Source organism: Centropristis striata, chromosome 18 (genome assembly GCF_030273125.1).
Source record: "Centropristis striata isolate RG_2023a ecotype Rhode Island chromosome 18, C.striata_1.0, whole genome shotgun sequence".
Classification (NCBI taxonomy): domain Eukaryota; kingdom Metazoa; phylum Chordata; class Actinopteri; order Perciformes; family Serranidae; genus Centropristis; species Centropristis striata.
In genome coordinates this window covers 10,191,509-10,219,218 of record NC_081534.1, presented here as the reverse complement: position 1 = coordinate 10,219,218, position 27,710 = coordinate 10,191,509, and the positions used below count along the sequence as shown (strand labels likewise).

The 27,710-nt window shown below is 39.9% G+C and overlaps 1 protein-coding gene across 1 annotated transcript in view; it reads right to left on the bottom strand.

The window, feature by feature from the left end:
• The window catches only part of ptchd4 (patched domain containing 4), a 96,094-nt gene that overhangs the window by 42,236 nt on the left and 26,148 nt on the right, over positions 1-27,710 (bottom strand). Inside the window, exon 2 of the mRNA XM_059357186.1 lies at positions 24,449-24,944. Within this exon, the coding sequence (XP_059213169.1) occupies positions 24,449-24,944 (496 nt within the window). The remainder of the gene's footprint in view (positions 1-24,448; positions 24,945-27,710) is intronic.

Genomic DNA, 27,710 nt, shown 5'->3' with positions numbered 1-27,710 from the left:
TTCTCAATTTTAAATGCACATTTCAACATTTCTACCTACATCTGTTGGCCTGGGAGCTCATACACTATTTTAGCTGGAGCTGAGTTAGGCCCGTAGACTGTATATAAATAATGGATGTAGTCACTGCACTGTAAAAAAAAATGTCTGTAGATTTTATGGTGAAAAACTGGTAAACCACAGCAGGAAAAGACCGTAAAATGATAAATGAGTCAATTCAGTTTCAGTAACAATGAAACACTGTAAATTTATATATCAGCCAAAACATTCTTTTTTACAGTTTTATTTTTTTAATACATTACTCCACTGTAAAATATACTGGCACCATGTTTGTAGCAAAACATATACTGTAATATATATACAAGCCATCATTTTTGCATTTATTTTTTTGTAAAAATACTTTTTCTCACTGTTAAATGTACTAAACACCATATCTCTAACAAAAATATACTATAATATTTAATGGTAAAATCTTTAATTTATGCACCATATATAAAGTATTTTCTTGTCAATTATATGGCAGAACAGATTGATGGAAATTTTTTTTTTTTTTTACGGAAAATGATAAAATGGCAATCTTAAACGGGAAATCAACAGTGCTAATATAATTTTACAGTAATATTACAAAAAGTTGCACCGTATTTATTATGGTAAAGTTCTGGCAACCACAGCTGCCTTTTTTTTTACTGTGTGTGACGTCACCCATTGGTTTGTGGAATGCCTGTTTCAAGCATCGAGTTTGGCATCTCGATCCCATCTTTGTTTTTTTTCACTTGGGGAGATCATATTTGGACTGGGGTGGCACAAGGATGGCTATATCTAAAAATAAACTCTTAATGCTAAAATGCAATGTACCTTACTCACTAGAAAAGATTGAACAGCCGACTCCTTGGAGTGTCTTTTAGTACAACCGAACGCTGAACAAGACATTTTTAAATTACCAATATGTTCAAATTAAAACTGTGAAAGGGTCACAGACAAAAACACAGCAAACAAGTTCACTGCTATTCAGATTAGTTCGCTTCTATCCTGATTGACAGCTTGCCCTGTTAGCACCCTTCAATCACAAGGTAGCCACGCCTCAAAATATACGCTGCTTTATCATCTATTTTCTTCTAAATAAGACCGGTATTTACACAATTAACATCATATTGTCTTGAAGAAGACTTGAAATTGGTGATTGAAACCATAATTTTGGCACATTAAATTTTTTTGAGGTAATAAATCAAGTGAGAATTGAGATCAGGCGGCAATCTCCGTGTCTGAGCATCAAGGCCAACCAGGAAGTTTCTTAAGCCTGCAATCCACCGAAAATTCCAGCAGGGGGTGCTAAGTTTGGCTGCAAAAACAATCTGCCCATTAATTTCAGTGCAAAATTTGAAAACTTCTGACTTGATTTATTACCTCAGAAAAAATTTTCAGGACAACAGGTCTCAATCGCTAGTAAAAAATCATCTTTAAGACAATTTGATGTCAATAGTTCTAATAATGGCCCCATTTAGAAGAAAATTGAAGATAAAGAATCATATGATTTGGGGCGGGGCTACAGGTCACTGACAAAGCTAGCCGTCACCAGGAGAGAAGCAGAGCAATGCGTATCCACGGCAACAAGTCAATAAAGTTATATATAACGTTGTATAGATAGAAAAGAGGATGTTTACCGATTTGGTCTCATACCTTTGACCCTTTCACTGTATTTTCACTTAATGATAAAAATGTCTTGTTCAGTGTTTGGTTTGACTAACAGACACTCCAAGGAGTCGCTGTTCAGTTTTCTGAGGTAAGAAAGATACATTTTGTTTACATCCCAGTTAATGCTCCAATTAATGCTAACATGAATTAGCAGCGGCTTCTCTCAGTCAGGTGTAGAGAGGCGTGTAGTCAGTGTCGTCAGATCCCTCTCCTCCTCCACAGTCCAGATATGGTCTGCTCCACGTATCGGAAACAAGATGGCGACGAGTATAACGCTGAACTCTGGGCTTCCAACGGGCAGTCCACAAACCAATAGGTGATGTCACGGTGACTACGTCCATTATTTATATACAGTCTATGATTGAGATGGATAGGACCGGAGTTCTTTCGCAACCACTGCTGGCGACTCCTGTTGGAATATTGAAAGAATGCAGGCTTAAGGCAATTCCAGCTTTGCTTCACTGCTCAGACCGGGAGTTTGCAGCCTGCTTAGGCCCTGCTGCAGTGGGTTACATACAGAAGTAATGAATACTGAAAGTCATTACTAGTGAAAGTCATTACGGAGACTGCAGGGTGAGATTTACTTCGAAAGCCTCTGACTACAATTAACAAAAACTCACAAATTCAGGGACTCATTCCTATTTGGCTTTAGACTGGCTAACACCAGACTATATCACAAATGAGATATAGTCTGGAGACCACCTATTAATTTTCCATAGAAAAGAGCCATTTAATGGATGCTAGGAATGTCTATCATAAGCGTCTGTATGTAGCTCTTAGCCAATCGTATCAGTTATACCAGATGACATACGTAGAGTGACAGAAGTTAGAGGAAGCATCGAGCAAGAAGACGACTGATGTTTACATAGCCAGACTAGGCCATCTCTACTTTGGGACTAAAATGTTATTTTTACACCTTACTCCCTCCTCATGTCATTCAACCACACACATCCACTGATTTTATGGGCAATAGACGAGCTGCTGCGGGTCTCTCAGCGGCTCCGCTGTCCCCCGGCTCGTAGCGAGATCACCGGCGTTACAGCAGTGAATGGTAGCGGGGCTAGTTAGTAGATAAGGCTTTTGCCAAATCATGTCGGAAGCAAGGCTAAAACATCCTTTTTCGCGGTGAAAAAGGAGTGTAAAGTCAAACGTTGCTCTTCTTTTAAAATAAACTTTGGCTCTAAACTATCTACAACACCGTCTACAGCTAGATCCAAAGAGAGCTTGGGGTCTGCTGCAGCCATGTTGGATCCATAAGAAAACTACAAGCTTCCATCTGTTCACGTCATTGTCTTGCCGTCCCTCCCCGTTCTGTGATTGGATCCCTAAAACAGGGCTAAGAAACGGCCGTGGACAGAAGACTGTATTGCAGTTCGAAATGAAAACGGGCGTGCAAGGCAGTATGGGTATACCCAGGCTAATTTGGCTTTAAATCACATTTAAAACCTATTTTCTCATTCAGCTTCTTACTCTGAGCTCACAAACATTTCACAGGAGAGATATCTCGTCTCACAAGATGTAAAACCTTTACCCGCAAGCATTACCAACTTAACTTAATCTTAAGTTATGACATCTCTTGCCAGGTGAAAAACTAATATGGACATTTTGAAAGGGGTCCATTGACATTTGACCTCAAGATATCTCAGTAAAAAAAAGTTTCTTTGGGTACCCACAATTCTACCTTTTACATACAGGCCCAGTTTATGCTAATTCCTTGCAGTTTGGGGAATATACCATGCAGTTTTTACCATGGAGTACACATGTGTTATTGAGGCCATTTTTGAAAGCTTGACCTCACTGTATAAAATGACCTATTGCCTCATGAAACTGTATAACCACAAACTAGAGACCTCTGGCATTCAGAGGATCTATTGCTTTCCAAAGTACATTGACAATATTGGGGTTTCTGAACTGTTTCCAGGATAGACGTGCACACCATTCAGTCACAGAAAACTGTAAATATCTCCAGAATATCAACTGTTGTTACATTATGTTTTTAATACCCCATCACAGTATTTTTCTATGATGTTCCTGGAGGACTTACTATCTTAATGTAATTTTTTTTAAACCATTTTTTATCAATATGCAAGTATTAAAAACATTTTTTTTGCACCGGATTTGTTGAGCCTGGGAATGGGGGTCTTCTAACAAAATGTTCTAATACCTAATGCACTTTCACTAATTTTGTATTACAGATTTATGACTCAAACAACTTGACCCACCTCCACCACCCACTAATGTTTGTAGATCAACTGTAATTAGTTAATGATAATGCACAAGTAATACAAGTAAGTAGACTGACTGGGTTTTAAAAATCTGAATTTATTTCTTTACAATAAAACTTTGGTAAATATTTAGAGGTGTTGTTATTTATCGCTTATTGTACAATGATTTTCTGGTCCTGCCCATTTGAGATGAAATTGGCCTGAATACTCACACACACACACACACACACACACAACACACGCTCCCCATCTTAGCAGCAACACTGTCCTGGAATCTGAGTAGGAGTCTGGCTGGGTTTGCCCCCAGGTGTTACCGTGTGTTCAGACCGGACGCGTAGCGAATTTTCGCGTTGCGTCGCGCCGCGCGAGTTGATCGCGTGAGTAGTTGAATTTACTCGCGTCACTCGCGCGAGTAAATAACTCGCGAATTTTCGCCCAAGAGACTATTTAGCGCCAAATAATTCCCTCCATTTCATTCTGTCATCAACCATGACAAGCATAGCGTCCCTGTACCTGCTCTGGAAGTCCGAGATACGTCGGAAAACACGCCGTCGTGTCTGGGTGAGTGACATCATCCGGAGGCGCACTCAGCACGGAGAGAGGACCGCAGAGTACTTCCACCTTTTTCCTGTCCCTCCTGCCGACCCACTCCTCCTTCCTGCCTCTTTTCTCCTCTCTCTCATGTATGTATCTCGGACACTGTCGTCCAGAATCTCAACGCTGATAGGCTGTCCCGACACAGCGTCACGCGAATATTTCGCCAAAGTTGAATTTATTGTTTCATTCGCGCCGCGACATTCGCGTCAATCGCGGCATTCGCGTCGCGCGAAACCCGCGATTCGCGCCGCCGGCAAAAATTCGCGTCTATTCGCGTGTTTGCATTGACTTTGTATGTAATCTTGTCGCGCGAAATATTCGCTACGCGTCCGGTCTGAACGCACCGTTAAACAGCATATTTGGTCATTTGCATTTAAAAATTCTCTCCTTCTGGAAGAAAAGTATGTTGCTACTACTTTTCTGCAGCAAAACATGGAATTCACATCTATTTTTTTTTTTTCGTCTCGAGTTTGGGATTTGCATATTTAAATTCACAGTTCAATTTGACTTTCGACAAGTGATGTGTCAATGAAGCCTTGATGATAGATGATTTTCTGAGCTCACTTGATGGGACTCTTTGTTCAACAAAGGGTTAAAAGCACACTAAATTACTGTTGCTCGAACCTTTTTCTTCAAACCAAGCCCACTATCTAGTGGGCTCAGTTTGTTTCACCAAAGTGTTTCACCAACAAAAATAGGAGCCACCACATGGGAGATAAGATAAGAGGAGTACTTGATCCTACTTTTGAGTGTAGAAATTGAAAGCCAATTCTGATTCTGATTTCTGATTGTTAATTGAAATGATGGAAATCCTAGACATATGAGACCAAATTAAAAGTCACAAGTCAACATTTAAGCTGTTTAACAAGATATGTCTGGAGTTGTTTCACTTCAAATTAATAAAATAATCCACTCCCATAGGTGTCAAACTCACAGACATTAATATAGCTGTACACTGTAAAAAAAAACCAAACTGTTGTTTTTACGGTAAAAAAAAAATGGCAGCTGTGGTTGCCTGAACTTTACCGTAATAAATACGGTGCAACTTTTTTTAATATTACGGTAAAATTATATTAGCACTGTTGATTTCACGTTTAAGATTGCAATTTATTCCATTTTTTACTGTATAAATAAAAGGTTTTTCCGTCAAAGAAACACTGTTTTGCCATATAATTGACAAGAAAATACTTAATAAATAAATTAAATATTTTACCATTAAATATTACAGTATATTTTTGTTAGATATTTGGTGTTTAGTACATTTAACAGTGAGAAAGATAAATGCAAAAATGACAGTGGTGGCTTGTATATATATATATTACATTAAATACATATTACAGTGTATTTAACCCATTTATCATTTTACAGTCTTTTACTGTCATGGTTTAGCAGTTTTTCACTGTAAAATCTACAGATATTTTTTACAGTGTGTCATAGCTGTGTTTCAGGTCTATAGCTTGATGAGACCTCAGTCTGTCAATGCAGAATCAGATTCATGTGTTTCCATTTTGCTCTGGCAGATCCTGAGAGTGAGCTAACTAGCAGAAAGTGTCTGCTTATGCTGTACAGTTTTTTGTTGAAGTTGTGCTGAGCTATTCTGGCTTTGACGGAATTTTGAAAAAAAAATAAGAGGGGAAAAAAGGGAGGGCTCTGGGTGCTTAATGAAAGAATCATTTATTGGACACATTTCTTTTTTCTTAAAGTGTCACTCTTCAAGATGACAACAGAAAGCAGAGGCAGTAGTTTTAGTTTCACCCAGCTATTAAATCATCAAACACCTTTCTATGTTTCTAAATTTTCCCCAAATTATGAATATTTCGTATAACTGTCAACTAAGACCTACATCTATCACCATGAGACTGAAATGACATGAGAAAAGTATTGCTGTCACACATCTTTGATGTGAAATGAGTTCACAAGCAGGAATATGATGCACAGTGAATTTAAGGAAGATATGTTTTTCTGCTGATCCATTAAATATACAAGAGCTCACCACACTTTGATGCTATATACAGGCGTTGTTAAAAGGGGTCCTTTTGAGACCCCACTTCCTGTTGAATGTTCCATTAAAAATGGATAAGCCTCCAACACACCTGCTCATTGACTTGCATCTGTAGAAGTGTCTCTCCTCCCGATCAATATTCACACACACTCCAATGGTGAATCCAATGCTTGTTTTAAATATTGCTGGCTACAGTTGGCCTTTTCAAGTCACAATTGTTAAAAAAATAAGTTTATTTGGAGTTATTATTTCAAGACATTGGTTTTTCCGGTGTCTAAAGACTTTTTACTTATTTAAAGCATTCTTACAAAGAAAAATCTACTTAATGCACTGGCAGATAATTTTACTTGTTTCAAGCATGTATTTGCTTAATTCTAGTTTATTATTTTATTTTTTTTGTCATTTGGTTTTTGCAGTGCAAAAGTGTTTTCCAAGTCATTTCTCAATGCTGTATATATTTACAGTGGGCCTTAGTCACATCTTGTGCCATTTAATTTTGAAAAATACTGCAATCCAGCCTGATTGGGACATGTACCACTAAGTTTGGCTCTTTCTGATTGACTAGGCCAAATGTTTTTGATGGCTTGTGATAATTGTTTTGCCAAATCAAAAGACACTGCAGTACTGTTGTTTTTGGCATCCGTTTCAATTTTAGTCTTAGTCTAGTCTTTGTCCTGTCCCTCCCACTCTCCCACCCGGAGAGGAGAGGTACCTGACTGCTGTTCCCGCAGTTCATTTTCATGCTGTTTCTTTATCCTTTTCTCATTCCCCGAAGGATAACTCCGCTTCACCTTGTTAGGTAGATGCACATGCACTGGGAATCTGACGTGCGCGAGCAGCGCGACGGACGCTCACGTTGTCACGTTTTTATTTATTAAATTTAATTTTTTTTCATGGGGCCACTATTAGTTTGCGGGGCCCTACGCAACTTGCGTAGTGTGCGTATTGGGTGAACCGGTACTGCGTCAGGGAACTTAACATTGAGTAACAGAATCACTATGCTTCAGCTGGCAAGCTGGGCGTGTGTGTGTGTGTGTGTGTGTGTGCGTGTGTGTGTATTATAACATTTTGTCTCGTCTCGTTTTAGTCAACGAAAATTAGGAGACATTTTTTGTGTTTTATTTTGTAAACCCCATTTAGTCTCATTTTTATTCTTCAACAATATTTCATTATATATTTAATTATAGTTATCGTCACATGACCAGCATTTACGTTGAATCTTGTTTTTGTCACGTGATAAAGGTTCGCTGGCAACGATATTTAGTCATAATTTTCGTTGACGAAAGCAACACTACACTGCACACTGTAAAAAATGTCTGTAGATTGTACGGTGAAAAACTTCTAAACTATAACAGTAAAAGACCGTAAAATGATAAATGGATTAATTCAGTTTCAGTAACAATGGAGCACTGTAAATGTATATATCAGCCAAAACAGTATTTTTTACAGGTTTTTTTTAATACATTACTCCACTGTAAAATACACTGGCACAGCGTTTGTAAGAAAAATATACGGTATAAATATACATTTCATTTTATGTACGAAACACCATATCGCTAACAAAAATATACTATAATATTTAATGGTAAAATCTTTAATTTATGCAGCATTTATAAATTATTTTCTTGTCAATTATATACAAGAATATTTCTTTTGATGGAAAAATGTTTTATTTTTTTATGGTAAAATATGGAATAAAATGGCAATCAACAGTGCTAATATCCTTTTACTGTAATATTAGAAAAAGTTGCACCGTATTTATTACGGTTAAGTTCTGGCAACCACAGCTGCCATTTTTTCCCCCGTAAAAACAACAGGGTTTTTTTTACACTGTTTTAATCAAACACGTATCATTTAAGACTTAAAAATAGCCCTCTTTCAAATGACTTTAATCTAAAGACTATATCTGTTCAGCCATCTCAGTACTGAATTAAAAAGGTGTCCCTGATTATTGTGTATCATTATCTCTTCTATTCAGGGCCAAACATAAGAGTGCTGTTCCCACATGATAAAGACCTAAAGCCATGGGCCTCAGCAGTGGCCTCAAATTCTCATTACTCTCTGACACACACATCAATGAAGAATTATCCTGCTGCCTGATGAGTGGCATGTAATATGTTTCACTTGAGGGGTTCTGTAATAAAAAACTCAGTAAGGATACCTTGAGTGTTGATTGGAATTCTGCCATATTTTACTGCATACTGGTAAATCAATGGATTACAGTTAATACTGAATGTTATGCTCTGAATATGAATATGTTAGCATGAGCAGCATTAGCTCAGGGATGAAAGGACGCATGAGAGTATGTGAGGACATACTGCATTTGTGTGTGTGTGCGTGTGTCTGCAGTGCTGGAGAACATCTCTTCATATGACCAGTGTTGGGCATGTTACTTTTAAAAAGTAATCAGTTATAATTACTAGTTACTTCTCCCAAAAAGTAACTGAGTTAGTAACTGAATTACTCCACAATAAAAGTAACTAGTTACCAGGGAAAGTAACTAATGCTTTACTTAAAAAAAAAAAAAAAGTCTAAATAGGCCTATTGGGCAGTCCGTGGCCTAGAGGTTACGAATCGGGCTGGTAACTGGAGAGTCGACGGTTCGAATCCCGGTACTGACAGGTCAAGGACTGAAGTGCCCTTGAGCAAGGCACCTAAACCCCCTCCACAGCTCCCCAGGCGCAATAATGTGCTGCCCACTCTCTGCATGGTGTGTTCACTTGTGTGTAAAAAAGGATGGGTTTAATGCAGAGGTTGAATTTCCATTGTGGGATTAATAAAAGTAATTAATCTGTCTGTAGGTTTCACAAGCCAGTAGCATAGAATAGAAGTGCATAGACAGGTACTTACACAGAACCTTTGATATTTATTGCACCTCAACAGACCACAAGTGGAAGACATACTGTACCTCAAGGATTTTCTTCATCAAAAAAATACACAGTGTAACAATATGAGCTTTAGCTGCTTAGACGGCGTGGCTGCGTGCCCTTCTTTGTTAGGGCAGCTCACATTAGCCACACCTGGCCTGCTATCATCATCAACAGTGTCAGCAACGCTGTTTTTAGTTGAGAGATGCTTCATTAAATTAGAGTTGCTCACAACGGAAGTGGACAAACACTTCACCTTGGGACATAATGTAACCTTAACATGTCCGCAAACACGCAATTACATGTTTGGTGGCTACACATGAACAGTACCTTTCATTTAATCCAGCAATTCAGTCACACCCAAAATCTAATCAACCCACTCGAATGTTACAACGAATGTATGTCATCAGCTAATGCTAATGCTAGCTAGCTAGCTTTGTTAGCAAAGGGCAATCATTATCCAAATGTCTTTTTGTCCAACTGAATACTGAACTGATCTTTAGGCCAGTAGTTGTCAACTTTTTTGAGTCGCGACCCCCAATTTAACATGCATGTTGTCCGCGACCCCCACTCACTGAACAGAATCTCACACGCACAGTTCAGATCATACAAACTCAGTTGATGCGACGAATTTTGGACAAATAATGAAGCAGACAACAACTACAACATCCCTCTGTATGTGCATTTATATATATTTTTTACATTTTATTGTTACTTTTAATCTAAGTCCTTTGCTATAAGTTTAAAGGTCCATTCTGACCTCCTGAGTGTGTAACAGTCAGCTTCAAGCCAGAGACTCCTTGGAAAGTAAGAACTTGCTACTTTGGGATTTGTCAGAAAAGACACAAAATTACCCAAAAAAGAATTAAATTACCCGCAAAATGACACAAAATGATCAGTAAAAGACACAAAATGACCAAAAAATAACATAAAATTACCAAAAAAGGACTCAAATTGACCACAAAATGACTTAAAAAAAGACAAAATTACCAAAAAAAGGAAACAAAATGACCAAAAAGACACAAATTGACCACAAAATGACACAATATGGCCCAAAAAAGAAACAAAATGACCAAAAAAGACACAAGATGACTAAAAATAAGACGCAAAATGACCAAAAAAGGACTCAAATTGACCACAAAATGACAAAAAATGACCCCAAAAAGGCACAAAATGACCAAAAAAGACATTAAATGACCAAAAAGACTAAAAAACATGAACACTTTAACACAGTTGAGACAGAGCTGACTTCCAAAATGATTTGGCAACCCCCAGAAATCATCTCGCGACCCCAATTGGGGTCGGGACCCCAAGGTTGAGAATAGCTGCTTTGGGCGACCAAAATGATACGTTGAACTTCGATGAAGTAAAAACATGCATGCCCCAAAGCAAATCCTGCTCTATCATCTATTTTAATCTGAATAAGCACTTCTGCATTGGCTTCACTTTTCATCCCCTGAGACTGTTGGCTCGTTGGCTGTCTCTCAGTCTTTCGTTTTGAGTAGCTGAGATTTACCCTTGTCTGGCAGACCTCTTGCTCTTCCACAAAGCAAAATAACTAGTCCTCGTAAAAAAAATTACTTTTTGAAGGTCTGGGCATAGAGGTAACATTACAACGATTTTAAAAGAGACACACACCACCATGGCTGTGTCAACTGAGTGAAGGTTGGTGACAACATGGCAGTAGGGAAAACATCGATTGGACTCCAAATGGCTTGCTCTTCCAAACGAGGAGTATTTTTTTCCATCTGGGACCATATCATCATGGAGCTACATTAATTGATGTATAGACATGGTTTATGATTCCTCCCTGCAGTCCTTAACCCTGAAGCTGTCATACTTCCATCATCCCAGATCCACTCACGGCAATAACATTCATACATTGATCATTAGTCATCCAGTCCTACTTAAAGAAACAGGCAGGAATTCCCAGGGGGCTTTTCAACATCAGCAGAGATGGCCACCCCAACTGATTCGGCTGCGAATGTTGAGTGTCATGATTTATCTTACCCTCAATGGATAAATAATATCAATCTGTAAAATAAAAAAAAATCAAAGTCCAGAAAGAGAACGCTCCACACAGCTTGTAAATCATGTAGCAAAACCAACAGGAGCATCACATGCTCAGATATGTGGCAGCACACATAGAGCGGGTTTGAGGGAGATAACTTTTCATGAAAACATCTTTGATGACCCATCCTTCATCAGTAGTGTTTATAGTTAACAGAGCTGATCACCCCAATTTAATAGACATACTGTTTTTATTTTGGCAAACTGGTACATTATTCCGATGGGAAGCTAGAAGTAACATAGATTTACTTTTGATTTAATGCCCCTTACATTTTCCGATAGGGCAGCACGATTATGGTCAAAATGATAATCACAATTATTTTGATCAATATTGTAATCATGATTATTAATCACAATTATTCATCATGTTAGTGAAAACATCTGTATTTTTATTGCCCTACTTTTAAACAAACAATAGGAACAGTTTTTAGTGTGTGTACAGAGTGTCTGGTGCTTGTTGTAAACAAACAGAGATCGCTAAGTGAACACCTACAGCAGCAGCACATACACACTGTACTGCTACAGAGCTAACTGTTAGCCTGTTAGCAATTTGCAGACTGGACGCGAAGGGGTTAACACCCCCTCTGGGTCTGCAGCTGGGAGAGACTCCTGCAGGAGGACTGGGCCGATTCGACTCGTTCTTACTGTTCTAAGAATAGTAAGAACGAGTCTCCAAAAGTCTCCAATAAGACCAGAAAAAGTCGCTGGATTTGTCTTAGTCGCTAAATATAGCAACAAAGTCACCAAGTTGGCAACACTGCTTGGCCAGCTTTTATGAATGGTGCGTGTTATTAGATAGTGGCTAATAGCCCCGCTACCGGTGATCTCGCTACGAGCCGGGGGGACAGCGGAGCCGCCGAGAGACCTGCAGCAGATTGTTTATTGCCCATAAAATCAGTGGATGTGTGTGGCTGAATGACATGAGGGGGAATAAAGCCTGAAAATAAATGATCTTGCAGAAAGCGAGAACTGGAGAAGCAAAGCAGCAAGCAACACTCTCTCACAGACACACACAAAACAAACATCCATTTCTGTTGCTCTACATACGTCATCTGGTATAACTGATACGATTGGCTAAGAGCTACCTACAGACGCTTTTGATAGACATTCTAAGCGCCCAATAAACGGCTCCGAAGGATCGTAAACCACACCTCCTCTACGGAGAAATGAATGGCTGGTTGCCAGACTAGATCTCATTTGAGATTAGTCTGGCGTTAGCCAGGCTAAGGGAGAAGACTCATTTTCGTACGTTTCTATGTATAAATTATTTCTGTAGAGTGGAATTTGCGGCCTGGAGCGCAGTTTTCTAATTTATTTTTTGACAATTTTTTCTCTCCCTCTAAACTCTGGCGATGATGTCACACACTGTGACACGAACATTCCGTGCAATACACACCCATTATAATCTCAGAATTTCTCCCAAAATGATCATGGTCATTGAACAGGGATCGATAAAAAACGATATGACCTATCGAAACGTGTCGAATACACCGATACACAAGACTTGTGTCTACTGTTTAAAGTTTAAATTGAGTCTCTAGGTGAAATTATGCCGGAGAAGCAGACGTTTAAAAATCTCCAATTATTGTTCTTTTTCGCTCATTTTTTTCGGCCTTCCCATTCATTTCCATGCAAAATTTTGGGCAGTTTAAAAATTCGTATTCTGTAGAGAAAAGTAATACCACACCAATCCCGATCAAACCGCACGTTTTGATGTATAATTTGTCCTGCAACTCTTCAAGTTGTAGGACTAGTAGCGGGACGAAATTGCGTCCGGAAGAGGAAGAAGAAGAAATCCACAGTATAACAATAGTGCCCCGAGCACTGGTCCCTACAGCTATTGCTGTATGGGACCAGTGCTCGGTGCGATTGCCCCGTGGCCCTAATAAATAAATGTTATTTGTATAGCACTATTCATCCATCCATCCATCCATCCATTTTGTCCGCTTATCCGGGGCCAGGCCCCGGGGGCAGCAGGCTAAGCAGGGCATTCCAGACGCCCCTCTCCCCAGCCACAACGTCCAGCTACCGAGGCGTTCCCAGCCAAGGAGAGAGATACAGTCCCTCCACCGTGTTCTGGGTCTTCCCGGGGGCCTCCTACCAGTTGGACATGCCCGGAACACCTCTAAAGGGAGGCGGCCTTATGAAGCGGGAAAACAAAAGATCGAGTACCTCGCCAGGCACGGGTGAATCGGGGCCCCTCCTGGAGCCAAGCCCGGGAGGGTAGCACGCAGGCGAGCGTCTGGTGGCCGGGCGTTCGTCCACGGGGCCCAGCCGGGCTTAGCCCGAAGAAATCACGTGGACCCGCCAACCTGTGGGCCCACCACCCGCAGAGTTAGGCTTAAGGGTCAGGTGCGTAGTGAGTTGGGCGGCAGGGAAAGGGGACCTGGGCGTGCTGACCCCTGGCTCCAGTGGCTAGCACTATTCAAAAAATGCAAATTAAAGTGCCTTATAAAAACAGTGACTGGATGTAAGTCACCAGTTCTATCATGAGTACATGCACCTACTGCTTAATATTAAATACATATTCAAAATAAGAATTTTATAAATAAAAACTGGTCCAAGGCTGAGTAAGAAAGCTTGGCTGTCTGTTGTGCTGTGCTTACATGGAAATTTCACATGCTCCTATTTTGTTTATGTTGTTTTTGTAGGAACATGTGTCATGTCCAAGAAATTGTGTTAAGTTATATGTTTTGTCCTGTGTCCATGTTGTCTCGTGGCTTCCTGTTTTATTTTGGAAATTAACTCTCCTCTCGTTTCAGGTCACTTGCCCTTCCTCGTGTGTCACCAGTCTGATTGTCTGCCCCGCCCTGATTGTTCCCACCTGTTCCCCATTACCTTGTGTGTGTATATATAGCCTGTGTTTCCCCTTGTCCTGTGCCAGTTCGTCTTGTCTCGTGAAACAGTAAGACCCACGCCAGCCATTTCCTTGTATCTTGTCCACGTCAGGTTTTGTATTTTTGACACTTTGCTTGGCACTTTGCTTCATGTTATTTTGATACTTTGTAGCCTTCATGTTTTTCCTCTCTTGAGTGATTTTTTTGTTGTTGTTCCTCTCAGTGAGTGATCTTTGTTTCCTCGTGTAGTTTTTGATTTTCCTCAGCAAGAGCGATTTTTCTTTGTTACTTTTTCCTAAATAAAGGATAGTTTATTTGTAAACTTTGTCTGAGTCGTGCATTTGGGTTCGGGTCCACGTTCAGTTGTGACAACATGTATACCTGGGTGAAGCGACCATGCCATAAGCTGCCAGTCCTTTGGAGTACTGGAAGTCTAACCAGGCCCGCTTCCCAGCTCTTGCCCATGTAGCATGCAAGTACCCAGCACTAGTGTTGACAGCGAATGGCTGTTCAGCGCTGTCACCCATGTTATAGACAAGAAGAGAAACCGCATAGATTGCGAAAAGGCAGAGATGCTCATTTTTGTTCAAAAAGACCTGCCTCTCACATTTGACTCATAGGCAAGGCCTTTATATGTCTGTCAGTCTTTCAGCCTTGTTCATTAGACTTTAAAAAGAGGCTGTGTACTGACAACCGAAGCTGGTGCAAATATGTTCGAAATGTTTTATTGCTTGCACATCACCCCTCTGTTGCACCTTTTTGCAGCTCATAGTGCAGTGTAGATTGAGCCCACCTATTTATTTATATTCTGATTAGGGACTGAAAAGCTGCTTATATTTTTTGTGATTTTGTTTGCACAGTGGAGATTGAGTAGTCACATTTTAGGCTCCTGTTTTAAGTTAAATCTGAATTTAAGCAGCAGTCTGTAATGTACATGTAGCTGACTAATTTAAGCACATTTACTGTCAAAGAGTAAACATTTTTATTCAATTTGGGTTTAATTGCTGTACAGTTTCACTTTTCACTTTTTTTTAGTTGGTCTTGTGGTCACGATAATCTCGCCCCCAGCCCCTGACGTAAGTGGTTCGTGACACAAGACCAGCAAAGAGTGGGTGCCGCTCTGGAACCAGTTTTCCTAGTTGAGAGCTGGTTCTTTGGCTGTCAAAAAACAAAGAACTGGTTCAAGATTAGGCACCAGCTCCGAACCAGCCCTTGGTTGAAAAGGGTGTAATCACTTCTACACTGCTGATTTTAATATAAACAGCTACACACAAGCATTTCCTACATGATTACATTGCTTATCATCCAAAACTGCCAAACATCAAGCAAGTGCAACAATACAAGATATAGTAAACCAGCTTATATGCCTCACTAGTCCAACACATAGACTGTACGAAAGTAATCAATGTAGTTGCCCTGACCTATTGTTTGTGGAATCAAGTTTTGAAATCTTAAGTTCGACATTTTGTTTGCTATATTGGTTTCTTGCAACGAGCGCAAGAAGCTAGCTACCTAGCTTGGTTGGCAATCATTGTTAAATATCTTTTTGTCCAACTGAACACTAAACAAGACATTTTTAAGCGACCAAGTTATACAATGAACTTTGATGAAGAGGAAACACACATGCCCCAAGGCATACCCTGCTTTACCATGCATTTTACTCTAAATTCTTCTTCCTTTGGAATCCTGGTTTATTTATTTTGTCCATTTTTGAATCATTCAGGCTGAATGAATATTAAAATATATTAATACCACCAAAATTGTTTACCATGACATGTGGATTCCTTTTTTTCAGTACAATCTCACCTATATGACTGGATTATAATTATTATTTTTTACTTTTTCAATACCTGCATCAACATTTTAACACAAAAAAAACACCCAAAAGAACATAACATCAGATTTTGAAAATTAGGTTTCATACTTAACTACATAACACAATAATGTTCATTAAATAATTTTAAACGGTGTGAATTTGAACACAGATCGCAAATACAACATATAGGAGGTAAAATGAGCATATCATTGAGTTCTATTTTTTAATATTAAATATATTTGACCTTATTTCCGGTTTTACAAGACCTATCATCATCAAAAAGAAACTGGCGTGGAGTTAGTAAGTTGGTAAGTTAACGGCAGGGTTCCACACTGCTTAATTTTTACATTGTGACATCATGAAGAAGTAGAGATGGTCCGATGTGTATCACACCATAACAAACACTTTTAAAGCACATGTATAATGCGATCAGATCGGTGACTTCATTTTGCAATTAGTGGAGTCATCCCCTGCTGGCCATGAGAAAAAGTTAAAGACAGCCACAGGCCTACTCGATGACTGCAAGCTCTCAAAAAGCCAGTCTGATATTGACTCTTGAATTGCAGCCTCTTGCTCTTTCACTGTCCTTTTTCTCTTCTTACTGTCTTATTTTCCTCTTCCACTCACCCTGTTTCGGTTCCAGCATGACACCAACGACGCTCCCCAACAGCATTCCAGTAAACTCAATACTGCTCTGGCAACAAACAGGATTTCTTTGTATGAAAGTACAATTTGTGTCTGATTATGTTAGAACACATTTCTTACTTGAACCTCTCCTCCCAAAATAAAACAAATATACCTGCACACACCTCGGGCATTTGAATTTATGCTCTCACTGTGAGGGAAATGTGACTGAGGTGAAAAAGATTGGATTACGGCTCAGCACCACGACCATGTCCCTGTGGGATGTACAGTGGCTGCAAGTTGTGGTAAGTAAATACAATACAGTTTGGGAAGATCAATATGCTGAGCTGCCTGTCACTGCCTGTGAAAGAAAGACTGAGCTGTTACTTCCTCTGTGATGTCGCAGCATGTAAGTTTCATGAGTCCTGCTCTGCTCTCTATCCTTTCCTCCTCTCCCTTTCTGTTTTTACACTTCTAACAGCCCTCACGTATCCAGAGTGAGAAGGAAGTGACAAGCTCAGCTCAGCAGTAATTGGCCAGTTGGTAGATGATATGGCAGATAGACACAGGGAAGAGAGACAAGGGGGAGAAGCTGCTCCATATTAAACAAAGGTCCACCCGCACGTGGTGATACCTCCCCCATGTAGAGTTTCTTCTTCTACATGAGTCAAAGGCCTGAGATGACATTAGCTAGATAGTTCAGAGATAATATTGGATTAGTTTTACTATGATGTTAAAGGAGGCTTTGAAGAAAGAGATAAAGGGAAACCATTTCACAGCTTTACATTCAACGAACCGCCCAGCTTCAGGGGAAAGGGGGGAAGCCTCTCTCTTGCACTCCAAAAAAGGGGTGTCTAAAAACCAGATAAAAACACTAAATCTGAGGGAAATGATCTTGCTGCATGGACAGATAATTTCACTTGACAAGATTTCTTAAACTAAGATTATTAAATCTAGAAATAAATTGAACGCTTAAAATAAGAAATGAACTCTTAAAACAAGATAAATTATCTGACACTTCTAAATCTCAAGTTTTTTTTTATCTTGGTAACAAACAAATAATTTGCACTCTGCTCGGGCCAGTTTATCGCTGCTTGCAGCTTTAAATTATCTTGTTTTAAGAGTTAATTTCTTATTTTAAGCGTACAACATGTGTAAATGGAATTGAATGTATTGCCATCACTATCACCCTGTCTCAGCAGATGTCATTTAATGTGACTGGTGTGTATAGACCATCGTCATCTGACTACACGTTTTAGGAGCATTTCAAGAACCTGCTTAAAAAATTGGACACAAAGAAATAATGTATGGTTCTGGGCAATTTTAATTTAAATTGGACACATAGGGCCCTAGGCGTGCTTGAGCCCCCTGCCCTTTTTGCCTTGTATTAAAAAGTTCCATCTGAGTGTTTTTAAAAAATTTTTAAATAACATGAATGAACAGGGATGTAAAAAAAAAAGGTGCTACAAAAACTCCACAGTACTTTATCGTACCCATTTTCTTGTACTACGGGGTTGTTCTTATATTTTTCTTTTTTTTTTTTTACCGCCTGCATCATATTGAACTGACACAAGTGGGATGGAAAAATGTTGGTTGCTGGTTGCAAATGCTGGTTTTATCTGTGAAAAAACATGTTTAAAAAAAGAATCCAATTGAATGTCAAATAAGACCTAATCTGACCAAAAAGGACAGGGTCACACCTGCCTGGGCTACTTTCTCGATTTAGTAGAAGCGTTTCTGCTTTCTGTACACTTCTGTGCATTTCCAGAAATATGCTGAGTTGAGCGGAAAACTGATAAAAAATCTGCACAAATCAAGCTCAGATTTCCCCAATTATGATGAGGAACAGCTCTATTTCCATTTGGCATGAGCCTTATTAGACTGAAACTGTGTATAATTTTTCTCACGGTAAAAAAAGGTGGAAATTCATTTAAGATGGCGGCCCGCTACTGCTACTGATGAGGAAGAGGTCTAGTCCGTCCAGTGTCGGCTTAGTTAGCCTGCCAATCCCTGGCAGTGGGTTTTCATTTGATTTTTTTTGTTGTACAATGATTGGACTTCTTCCTTTGGGTTTCTATATTTGCTTTGCTATATTTTCATTTATATATATATTGCTCTTCTGTTCTGTGTCATTACTTTTTAGGCCAGATTTTGGTTTATTGTTATGTTTTGTTATGGGGAGGGGAGATTTTTTCTCCATATATTGAGTTGGATTATTATTTGTAGGGTTTCCATTTTGTCACCCATGATTTATGTTATGCTGCTACACTTTTTATCTTAATAATAGTCAAGGGGTATTGTCTGATTGTTCTGGAAGCAGAAAATCTTGGTGCTTCTGCTGGGGCCTCCTGTAGGCCTGGAGGAGCACTGCATAGACCTGAGGAGCCACAGCTGAACTGAATCCCCTATAATTGCATGTGTTTTTGTCTCTTGTCTCCATACACCCAGAGGAAGGCGCAAGACGACACGCGTTGGTGTTTTTTAAAAGCAACCCAGGTAAAATAAAGGGGTTTTAACTACTTGAAGTATATTTACACTTTTCACAATATAAAGTTCTACTGCGCTGTGTTGCCGCTGCGCTGTCTGTCTGACCCGCCAGTCACTCATTCCCCCGACCCCCCTACCTCTCCGTCCTCCTCAGAGACATGCACGCGCATTCACACACACACACACACACACACACTGAATATACCAAGCTGGTTTACCAAGGTCCAAACACACTGCTGCATACGTCGTTTGGTAGCCGCGAGCTAACATTAGCTGACAATTAATGTTGCTTTATTCACAAAAAATGTAACTGTGAATAACGATCTGAATGACTTTCTGTCGCTAAACACATGCAGCTTTCAGAATAAGAGCACAGTGTGTTAACAGAATCCACCACAGATTTTACAAGAAGACTGTCAAAATAAGATGCCTTAAATAAAAAATACAAGAACCCTTATTTTTCTTTCCAATAATTCATTAAAATCTGCAATGATTAAGATCAGTGTACATGATGGCACCAAATTTGGGCTTTTTATTGAAAAAACTAATTCTCCAGGGAGCATAGAGATTCTATGTCACGGTGTCTATGTCTGAGGTGTTTGCTGTTTTAGCTCTCAGAGTGCACAAGATTGATGCATTTAAGTCAAAATGTACTTTTTTTTTTCCTGGGGGGCATGAACATCGGAAAATATTCAGCAGACTTAAATTGGAAAATTTGAGTTGGCTTATATATCCTCTACAATTGAACGGTGTTTATGGATTAGTTATGCCTCACTAGCACAAGCAAAAATAACACTGTTGGTTTAAATATTCACAATAAAGTAGATCAATAATTAATGTGTAATATGATGTGAAATTAAATCTGTCAGAGGCATCATATGTGCTAGATGTAGTTCATCACCATCTTCAGTACTTTATGACCTATTAGTATTATGGGTAGATTCATTTAGACTCAGTGGGCTGTTTCATCTTCATAGTAAGGCTCAAAATAATGTATGCGGCTCCATTATGATATTTTTTTCTTTTTTTGGCCAACAATGGCTCTTTAGTTAGTAAAGGTTTCTGACCCCTGGTCTAGTACCAAAAAGGGTTCTATGGAGTCACTAACTCCCTCATATGATGTTAAAAACAACCACAATAACTTTTTTCATGGCATTGCTGCTGTTTCTTTGAATTGCTTCTATTATTGCAAAAAAAAACGAAAACCTTAACCCTTTGATGCACAACATGGGTCTAAAGTGACCCGACTGAGTTTTTATTTTCCATATCTTTGCAATAAATTAATTTCATCATTCAGTATTCCAGGTTTTCCTCAATCAACTTGTCCTAATTTTTCATTTTCATTTCTTACTTTTGGAATAAAAACCCTTTTTGTATCACTATGCTTCTAACCAATTTAAGACCTGACAAAGAAGACAAAAATATTAACTAATCTATTTTGTTAAATTGGTGTTTTTCCAAAGGAAATTATTATTTGGTGGCTCTAATAAGTCTCAAATGTTGAAATATGTGATTTTCCCATGCAATCTTGTGTTTCTGAATACTATTTTAAAGTTAAACCTTAAAAGAAGACAAAAATAATACATATACTCAAATTGTTAATGTAGTGTATCACTTTTTGTATCACTATGCTTCTAATGCACAAGGTCATGTTTGACCCATGTGTGTAAACTTGAATAATACAAAGACTATTTTTCTGCATAAAGTATGAAAGGAAAATGGATATAATGATCTATTGTAATAAATTTAAAAAAAGATATTCAAACACACAGCGAGCATGAGCCGCATGGGGGCGGCTGTGGCTCAGTTGGTAGAGTCGGTTGGCCCCCAACCGAAGGGTTGGTGGTTCGATCTCTGACCGTCGCAGCCTACATGTCGAAGTATCCTTGATACTAAACCCCAAATTGCTCCCGATGCTGCGTTCATCGGTGTGTAAATGAATTCCCAATGGTGGCACGTGGCACCGTTTAGGGTAGTCTCTGCCACCAGTATGAATGTGTGTGTGAGTGTGCAGTCTGTAGTGTAAAGCGCTTTGAGTGGTCGCAAAGCGACTAGAAAAGCGCTATATAAGTCCAGGTCCATTTACCATTTACCATGAAATAACATGGGAGATGAACGTGGGTCATTTTTGACCCATGTTGTCCATTAGAAGGTGTTTATCTGTTTTGCATCAAAGGGTTAATAAACAAAACCATAATTGTCATAAATAAGCTTTTCAATGTAACCTGATGATAACATCTCAACAGGGGGCGCCACACTGCCGTTACAGCTTAGAGTATCAGTATCCATTTGAGTTCTCAGTGTCTGCTCTGATCTGGCGTTGATATAGTGATAGGGGTGTGTCTCAGTCAGGACCTCCCAAGAGGAGGGTGGACATCTGCTGCCTCTGAGGTGCTGTCACATGAAATTACAGACTTAATCAAGTCCTCTCCATCTCCTTCGCCCTTCTCCTCCTCCTCCCCTCTCTGTGACTTTCTTTTTCTCTTCCCCTCTCCTCTGCCTCGTCCCTTTTTATCTGTCTCTGTCTGTTCCTTCTTCTTCGCCGTCCTTTTGTTCACTCCTATACATCACATACATTTTTCTCCTCGCTCTTCTCTCCTTGACTTTCCTTGTTAGCCTCTCTCACCACCCCACGCCTCCATCACACACTCACACCCCCTCCTCTCCTCTCCTCTCCTCTGCTGCCTCTAGGTCACAGGGAGCTGATCCAGCCTCCTGTTCCTGAGTCTTACTTAAACTTCAGTTATGTCAGCTGGCCTGCAGCAGAACTGCGCCGAAGCCCAAGGGATCCAGTGACCTTAGGAGCACACAGGGAAGAAATGCAAGATATACAGTAGTTTCAATGGCCAAAGTATATCTGAAGAAGCAAAGATAGGACAAAAGGAAAAGGTATGAGGCAGAGAGAGAAGTAAGATATTAACAGTCTACAGAGTTTTCAAATGTTATTAATTTAAATTGTGAAAATAAATAAATAAATTTGATGAGAACGTTCATTGAAGAGAACAAATAATTACAAATTTCACTGATGGAGATAGGCAGCTTCATTAGGTGTTGCATGCTCCCTTGTTAACCAGATAGATTTTTATTCTACAAATGTTTTGTGGTTTTTTTTGTCATTTTGTGTCTTTTTTAGTCATTTTTTTTAGTCCTTTAGTCCAACATAAAATGCGATTTTGATTTCTTTTTTTACTTTCAAAACACTATCATGCTCGATAAAGAATTTTAAATGTTGCAAATGTGAACAAAGGTTGCAAATATAACATATAAGAGGGTTACATCCAGTTCTATCATTTTATGCAAAATATATTTGAGCTTGTCTCCAGTTTTACTTGGTATATCATCATCAAACTGAAACTGGCCTCATGGAGTTTACAGCCAGATCTTTAGAGGTAAATTTACAATAGGGCTTGCAGGCATGCTGCTTTGTTTTCTTGTCTGGATATGATGAAGAAGTCATGCTTTGGCGCTTTTGGTGACTCCAGAGGGTTAAATCTGCAACCTAAATTCCAAAATAGTTAGCTGTGTAAAATGTAAATAAAAACAAAATGCCTGAAATAAATATGTCTTTGTGCTTTATTCAACTGTAGGTTGCTAAGGAGTTGCCAATGATTGGACTACGCAGTGATGTAGTTGTAAGCACTCTCGTCTTACAGCAAGAGGTGCCGGGTTCATATCTGGCTTGCAGCTCTTCCTCTGGAGTTCTATCCGGGTCCTCCGGCTTCCTCCCACAGTCCTAAAACATGCAGTTTAGGTTCTCTAAACTAGACTCTAAATTGCCGGTAGGAGTGAATGAAAGCATGAATGGTTGTCTGTCTCTATGTGTCAGCCCGGTGATAGTGTGGCAAGCTGTCCAGAGTCTACCACACCTCTCACCCAATGTCAGCTGGGATCAGGAGTTCGGAAAAGCAGTTAAGGAACATAAAGGAAAGATAAGGAAAAATAAAATCAACAACGTCCCAACGTTTTGGAATCGGGGTTATATGAGGCTTCTTAATAAATTCCAGGAGTTTATACCCCACACAGTACTTCAGGATTTTATGCCCTTGTGTTGCTCCTCTTGCAGTTGATACTGTTAGATAGAGCTTATTAACAAATACAGTGAGGATAACATCACTTTAAGTTCAGTCAAATAATGAAAAACCATACATAATCAATCACATGGAAAAAAATAGGAAATCTTCTGACCAAAGAATGTGTTTCACAAATGCAGCTGTAAGCTCCACAGTAACACACAGATATAGACACATATGCAACAACTACAATGAACTGCCGGCATCCTCTCCAAGGAAAAGCCCATCACAATTATGCTAATCACTTTCCCAATCAAACTGATGTGAGTGTGTGGGGCTCCACAAGGGACTGTTCTGGCTCCATTCCTGTTCACACTGTACACAGCGGACTTCAAATACAACTCTGAGTCCTGCCACATCCAGAAGTACTCGGACGACACTGCTATTGTGGCGTGTATAAGGAATGGACAGGAATCTGAATATAGGGATCTGATAAAAGCCTTCAATGACTAGAGTCACAAGAACAATCTCCTACTGAACACCTCAAACACTAAGGAAATTATCATAGATTCCCACAGGTTCAAGCCCCCTCTTCAGCCAGTGAATACCTGTGGGGTGGACATCAAGGTGGTGCCAAGTTATAAGTATCTAGGTGTATACCTGGATAATAAGTTGGACTGGTCCCTAAACACAGACGTTCTCTACAAAAAGGGGCAGCTTAGATCTCTGGACATCTGTAGTAAAATGCCGCAGGTGTTTTATCAGTCCGTGGTGGTAGTGTGTTGTTTTATGCTGCAGTCTGCTGGGGAGGCAGCATCAGACACAGAGATGCAAGGCGGTTGGACAGACTGGTCTAAAGAGCTGGTTCTGTGGTTGGAGCCAGGTTGGACACACTGGAGAAAGTGGTGGAGAGATGACCTGTCAACATGTTCCAGGCCATCCTGAAATACCCAGATCATCCGCTACAAAAAACCTTTATGGACCAAAAAAACTGCAGTGGACGGCTCCTCTCTCTCCGTTGCAGGACGAAGAGATACAAAAGATCCTTCTCTCCTACAGCCATCAGGCTGTCTCATTCTAACATAGATTCTACCAGACTAATTGAATTTCCCCTCGGGGATAAATAAAGTAATTTTGATTTGATTTGATTGAGTGTCAACCCCTAATAAGCCCACCACTACACACATGTACACACAAAAAACACAGTCAGTGTCTCCCACTCACCCATGGCAAAGAATGGGATTCCCAGCAGCGTGGAATTGAACTTCCCATCCGATATAAAGAAGATCCCTGCGGCTGTCACATTGGCAATGCAGATGGTCAACACGCCCAGCAGGCCCAGGAATGGCTTTCCTCTCAAGCAGTCCCTCATGGAGCTAGAGATGGTGGCGGCCAGGAGCACCAGCACCAGGCTGACCAGCACCTCCCCCTTGGCCAGCACACCCGTCTGGTGGAAGTCCCGCCACAGGCTGAAGGAGGTGAGCGACTGGATGTGGAGCTGGTCGGGTGTGTGGGGCATCTCGCCCGTGGACAGCCGGCTAACCAGGGCACAGAACTCGTTCTCCCAGCGTTCAGCAATGGCATCCTGCACCACTGGTCCGTGGTTGCGGAGGTAGTAGGTGATCTGGACAGCACGGGCGAACTTGACCTGCTGGTCGCGGCTGTTGGGCGAGAAGGATACACCGCCAAGCTGGTGGCCAATAAAGGACACACGGCCATCCTGAAAGGGATTTACAGATATCTAGCATTAGCTGTATTACATAAACACACACAAAAACAAATCATTCAACCTGTTTGAAATGTTCAAAAGGCAAACACTAGTGATTGGGGAGCAGCCAGCAGTACAATAATCTGGAAAGTTCCAGCCCACACAGAGCAATGCAGCATTTGCCACAGTGTTGATTTGCCATTTAACTTGAACTCACCTTACAGCTGTGGAAATAACTGGCTGTTAAGGTTGATGTGCTGCTTCATTGTAGTGAGTACATTTATTTAATCATAAAGTGCATGCAAGACATCACAGTTGCAAGAGTCTGGAGATAATGTGATTGTGCAATAAGAATTGTGCAGAGTAGTGAAGAACTCAGTGAGGCAGCTCAGGCAATAAATGTGGATCCGTCAGTCTGTCAGGAAGAATTACAGAACTGGAGTTATTAGCTATTATTAGCTAGCTTAAGCCTTCTCAAATGTAGGCTGAAAATGTTGCCAAGGTAGAACAGTATGAAAATTATGAATGAGTTACAATATTTATTTTTTTAAGTAGCCTGTAAGCAGCAGCAAAACATATTAGGAGCTGAGGAAGACTGTAAACAAAATATATCTAAGGTAAGGGTTGACACAAACGGAAATAATAAATGATGTATAAGAATTTATTGTTCAAATTTAGCAACTACCAGCCACCCAAAGGTCTCTGAAGAGATGTTTCAAAGCTAGCTAAAGGGCTATTTCCACTACCGGGTAATAGCCGGACAATACCTGGAATGACGCGGGTCTCACTTGCCGAAACGCCCCTAATTTGAATACGAGCAGTCCGGAGCCAGCTTTTGTCGGGACTTTTTTAGTCCCTGTTGAAGAGCAGGTTCTTTTTTCTCCTCTGAAAACAGCCTGGTTACTGATTGGATAGATCGCTAAGCGGAATGTGACGTAGTACTCTACCCGTCAACAACACACACCATTTGTGATTAGATCACTCTCGCTCCTCGACAGTCCAGATAAGGTCTACTCCCCGTATCAGAAACAAGATGGCGGCACAAGATGGCGACGAGTGTAACGCATCAGACCACCAGTTTAGGCCACAGCTATCCTAAATTCACAGCACTAGTAATTTCCAAAATCATTGTTTATGTTTCTGTAATGGTTACCAAAATTATATTTTTATTGCTGAAATATAATTATTCTTGTTATCCCTGAATTTTCAAATTTACTGTTTTACAAAAAAAACCTGAAAATATTAAAGTACATTATTATTTCTTGATTAAGATGTCAAATTATAGTTATTTACTTGCATTCCTGAACATAAGAGTATGATATACACATGAATTTTAGTGATTGAATGGTATGCTTGAATTATTTCTGACTTCTCAGAGAAGGCCAGTGAGCCGGCTACAATCTGGCTATAAAAACGGCCTGTATCCAACTTACCATTTTTAAGTAAAATTTTTGAAATACTGGTTTTTAACCAGTTAAATGATTTTTTAAATAGAAACAACATTTTAGAGAAATATCAATCTGGTTTTAGAATGAACCACAGTGCCGAGACAGCTCTTTTAAAGATTTTAAATGACTTCAGGTGTTATTTAGATTCACAGAAATTAACAGTCTTGGTTCTACTGGATCTCAGCGCCGCCTTTGATACAGTAGACCATCACATTTTATTAAACAGACTCCGAACCCTGGTCGGCCTCTCTGGTAGTGTTTTTAACTGGTTCAGTTCTTATCTCTCAGATTGAAGTTTCTTTGTAAGTATGGATACATGCTCATCCAGAACACATGAAATCAAGTGTGGGGTTCCCCAAGGGTCAATTTTAGGTCCAATTCTTTTTAATCTGTATATGCTTCCCCTTAGGGATGTCATCAGGAGACACGGCATCAGCTTCCACAGCTACGCTGATGACACACAGCTGTACATTGCCGTGTCTCCTGATGACACAGAGCCAATTGATTCCCTTTTAAACTGTATTTTAGATATCAAGTCATGGATGGCAGTGAACTACTTACAGCTCAACCAGGACAAAACAGAGGTTTTAGTAATCGGTCCTGAAGGCAAGAGAGAGAAACTTTTACCAAAACTACAAGATTTTACAACTTAAAAATGTGTAAAGAACCTGGGCGTCATTTTCGACTCTGAGCTCAATTTTATTCCACACATAAAAAATATAACAAAGATAGGTTTTTATAATCTTAAGAACATAGCCAGAGTCCGCCCGTTTCTCTCCCAGGCCAACACGGAGGTGCTGATGCATGCTTTTATCTCTTGTCGTTTAGACTATTGTAATGCCCTGCTCTCTGGTCTTCCCAAAAAGAGCATCCACAACCTACAATTATTACAAAACTCAGCCACACGCGTGCTGACGAGGACCAGAGGGCGGGAGCACATTACACCGGTTTTAAAATCACTGCATTGGCTCCCCGTGTGTTTTAGGATCGATTTTAAGGTTCTTTTATTAGTTTTTAAATGTCTTAACGGTCTTGGGCCATTTTATCTATCGGATATGCTTTTATCATATCAACCCTCGTGGGTCCTGAGGTCCTCTGGCACCGGCCTTTTAATTATTCCAAGAGTAAAAACTAAAACCTACGGGGAGGCTGCATTCAGCCATTATGGCCCGCGCCTATGGAACAGCCTGCCAGAGAGCATCAGGACCGCAGAGACTGTTGATGTTTTAAAAGGAGGCTCAAGACCCACCTGTTTGGTCTAGCTTTTAACTGATTACTCTAGTTTTTATCCTGTCCTGTTGTCTTTTAGTCTTTTAGTTTTTATCCTGTG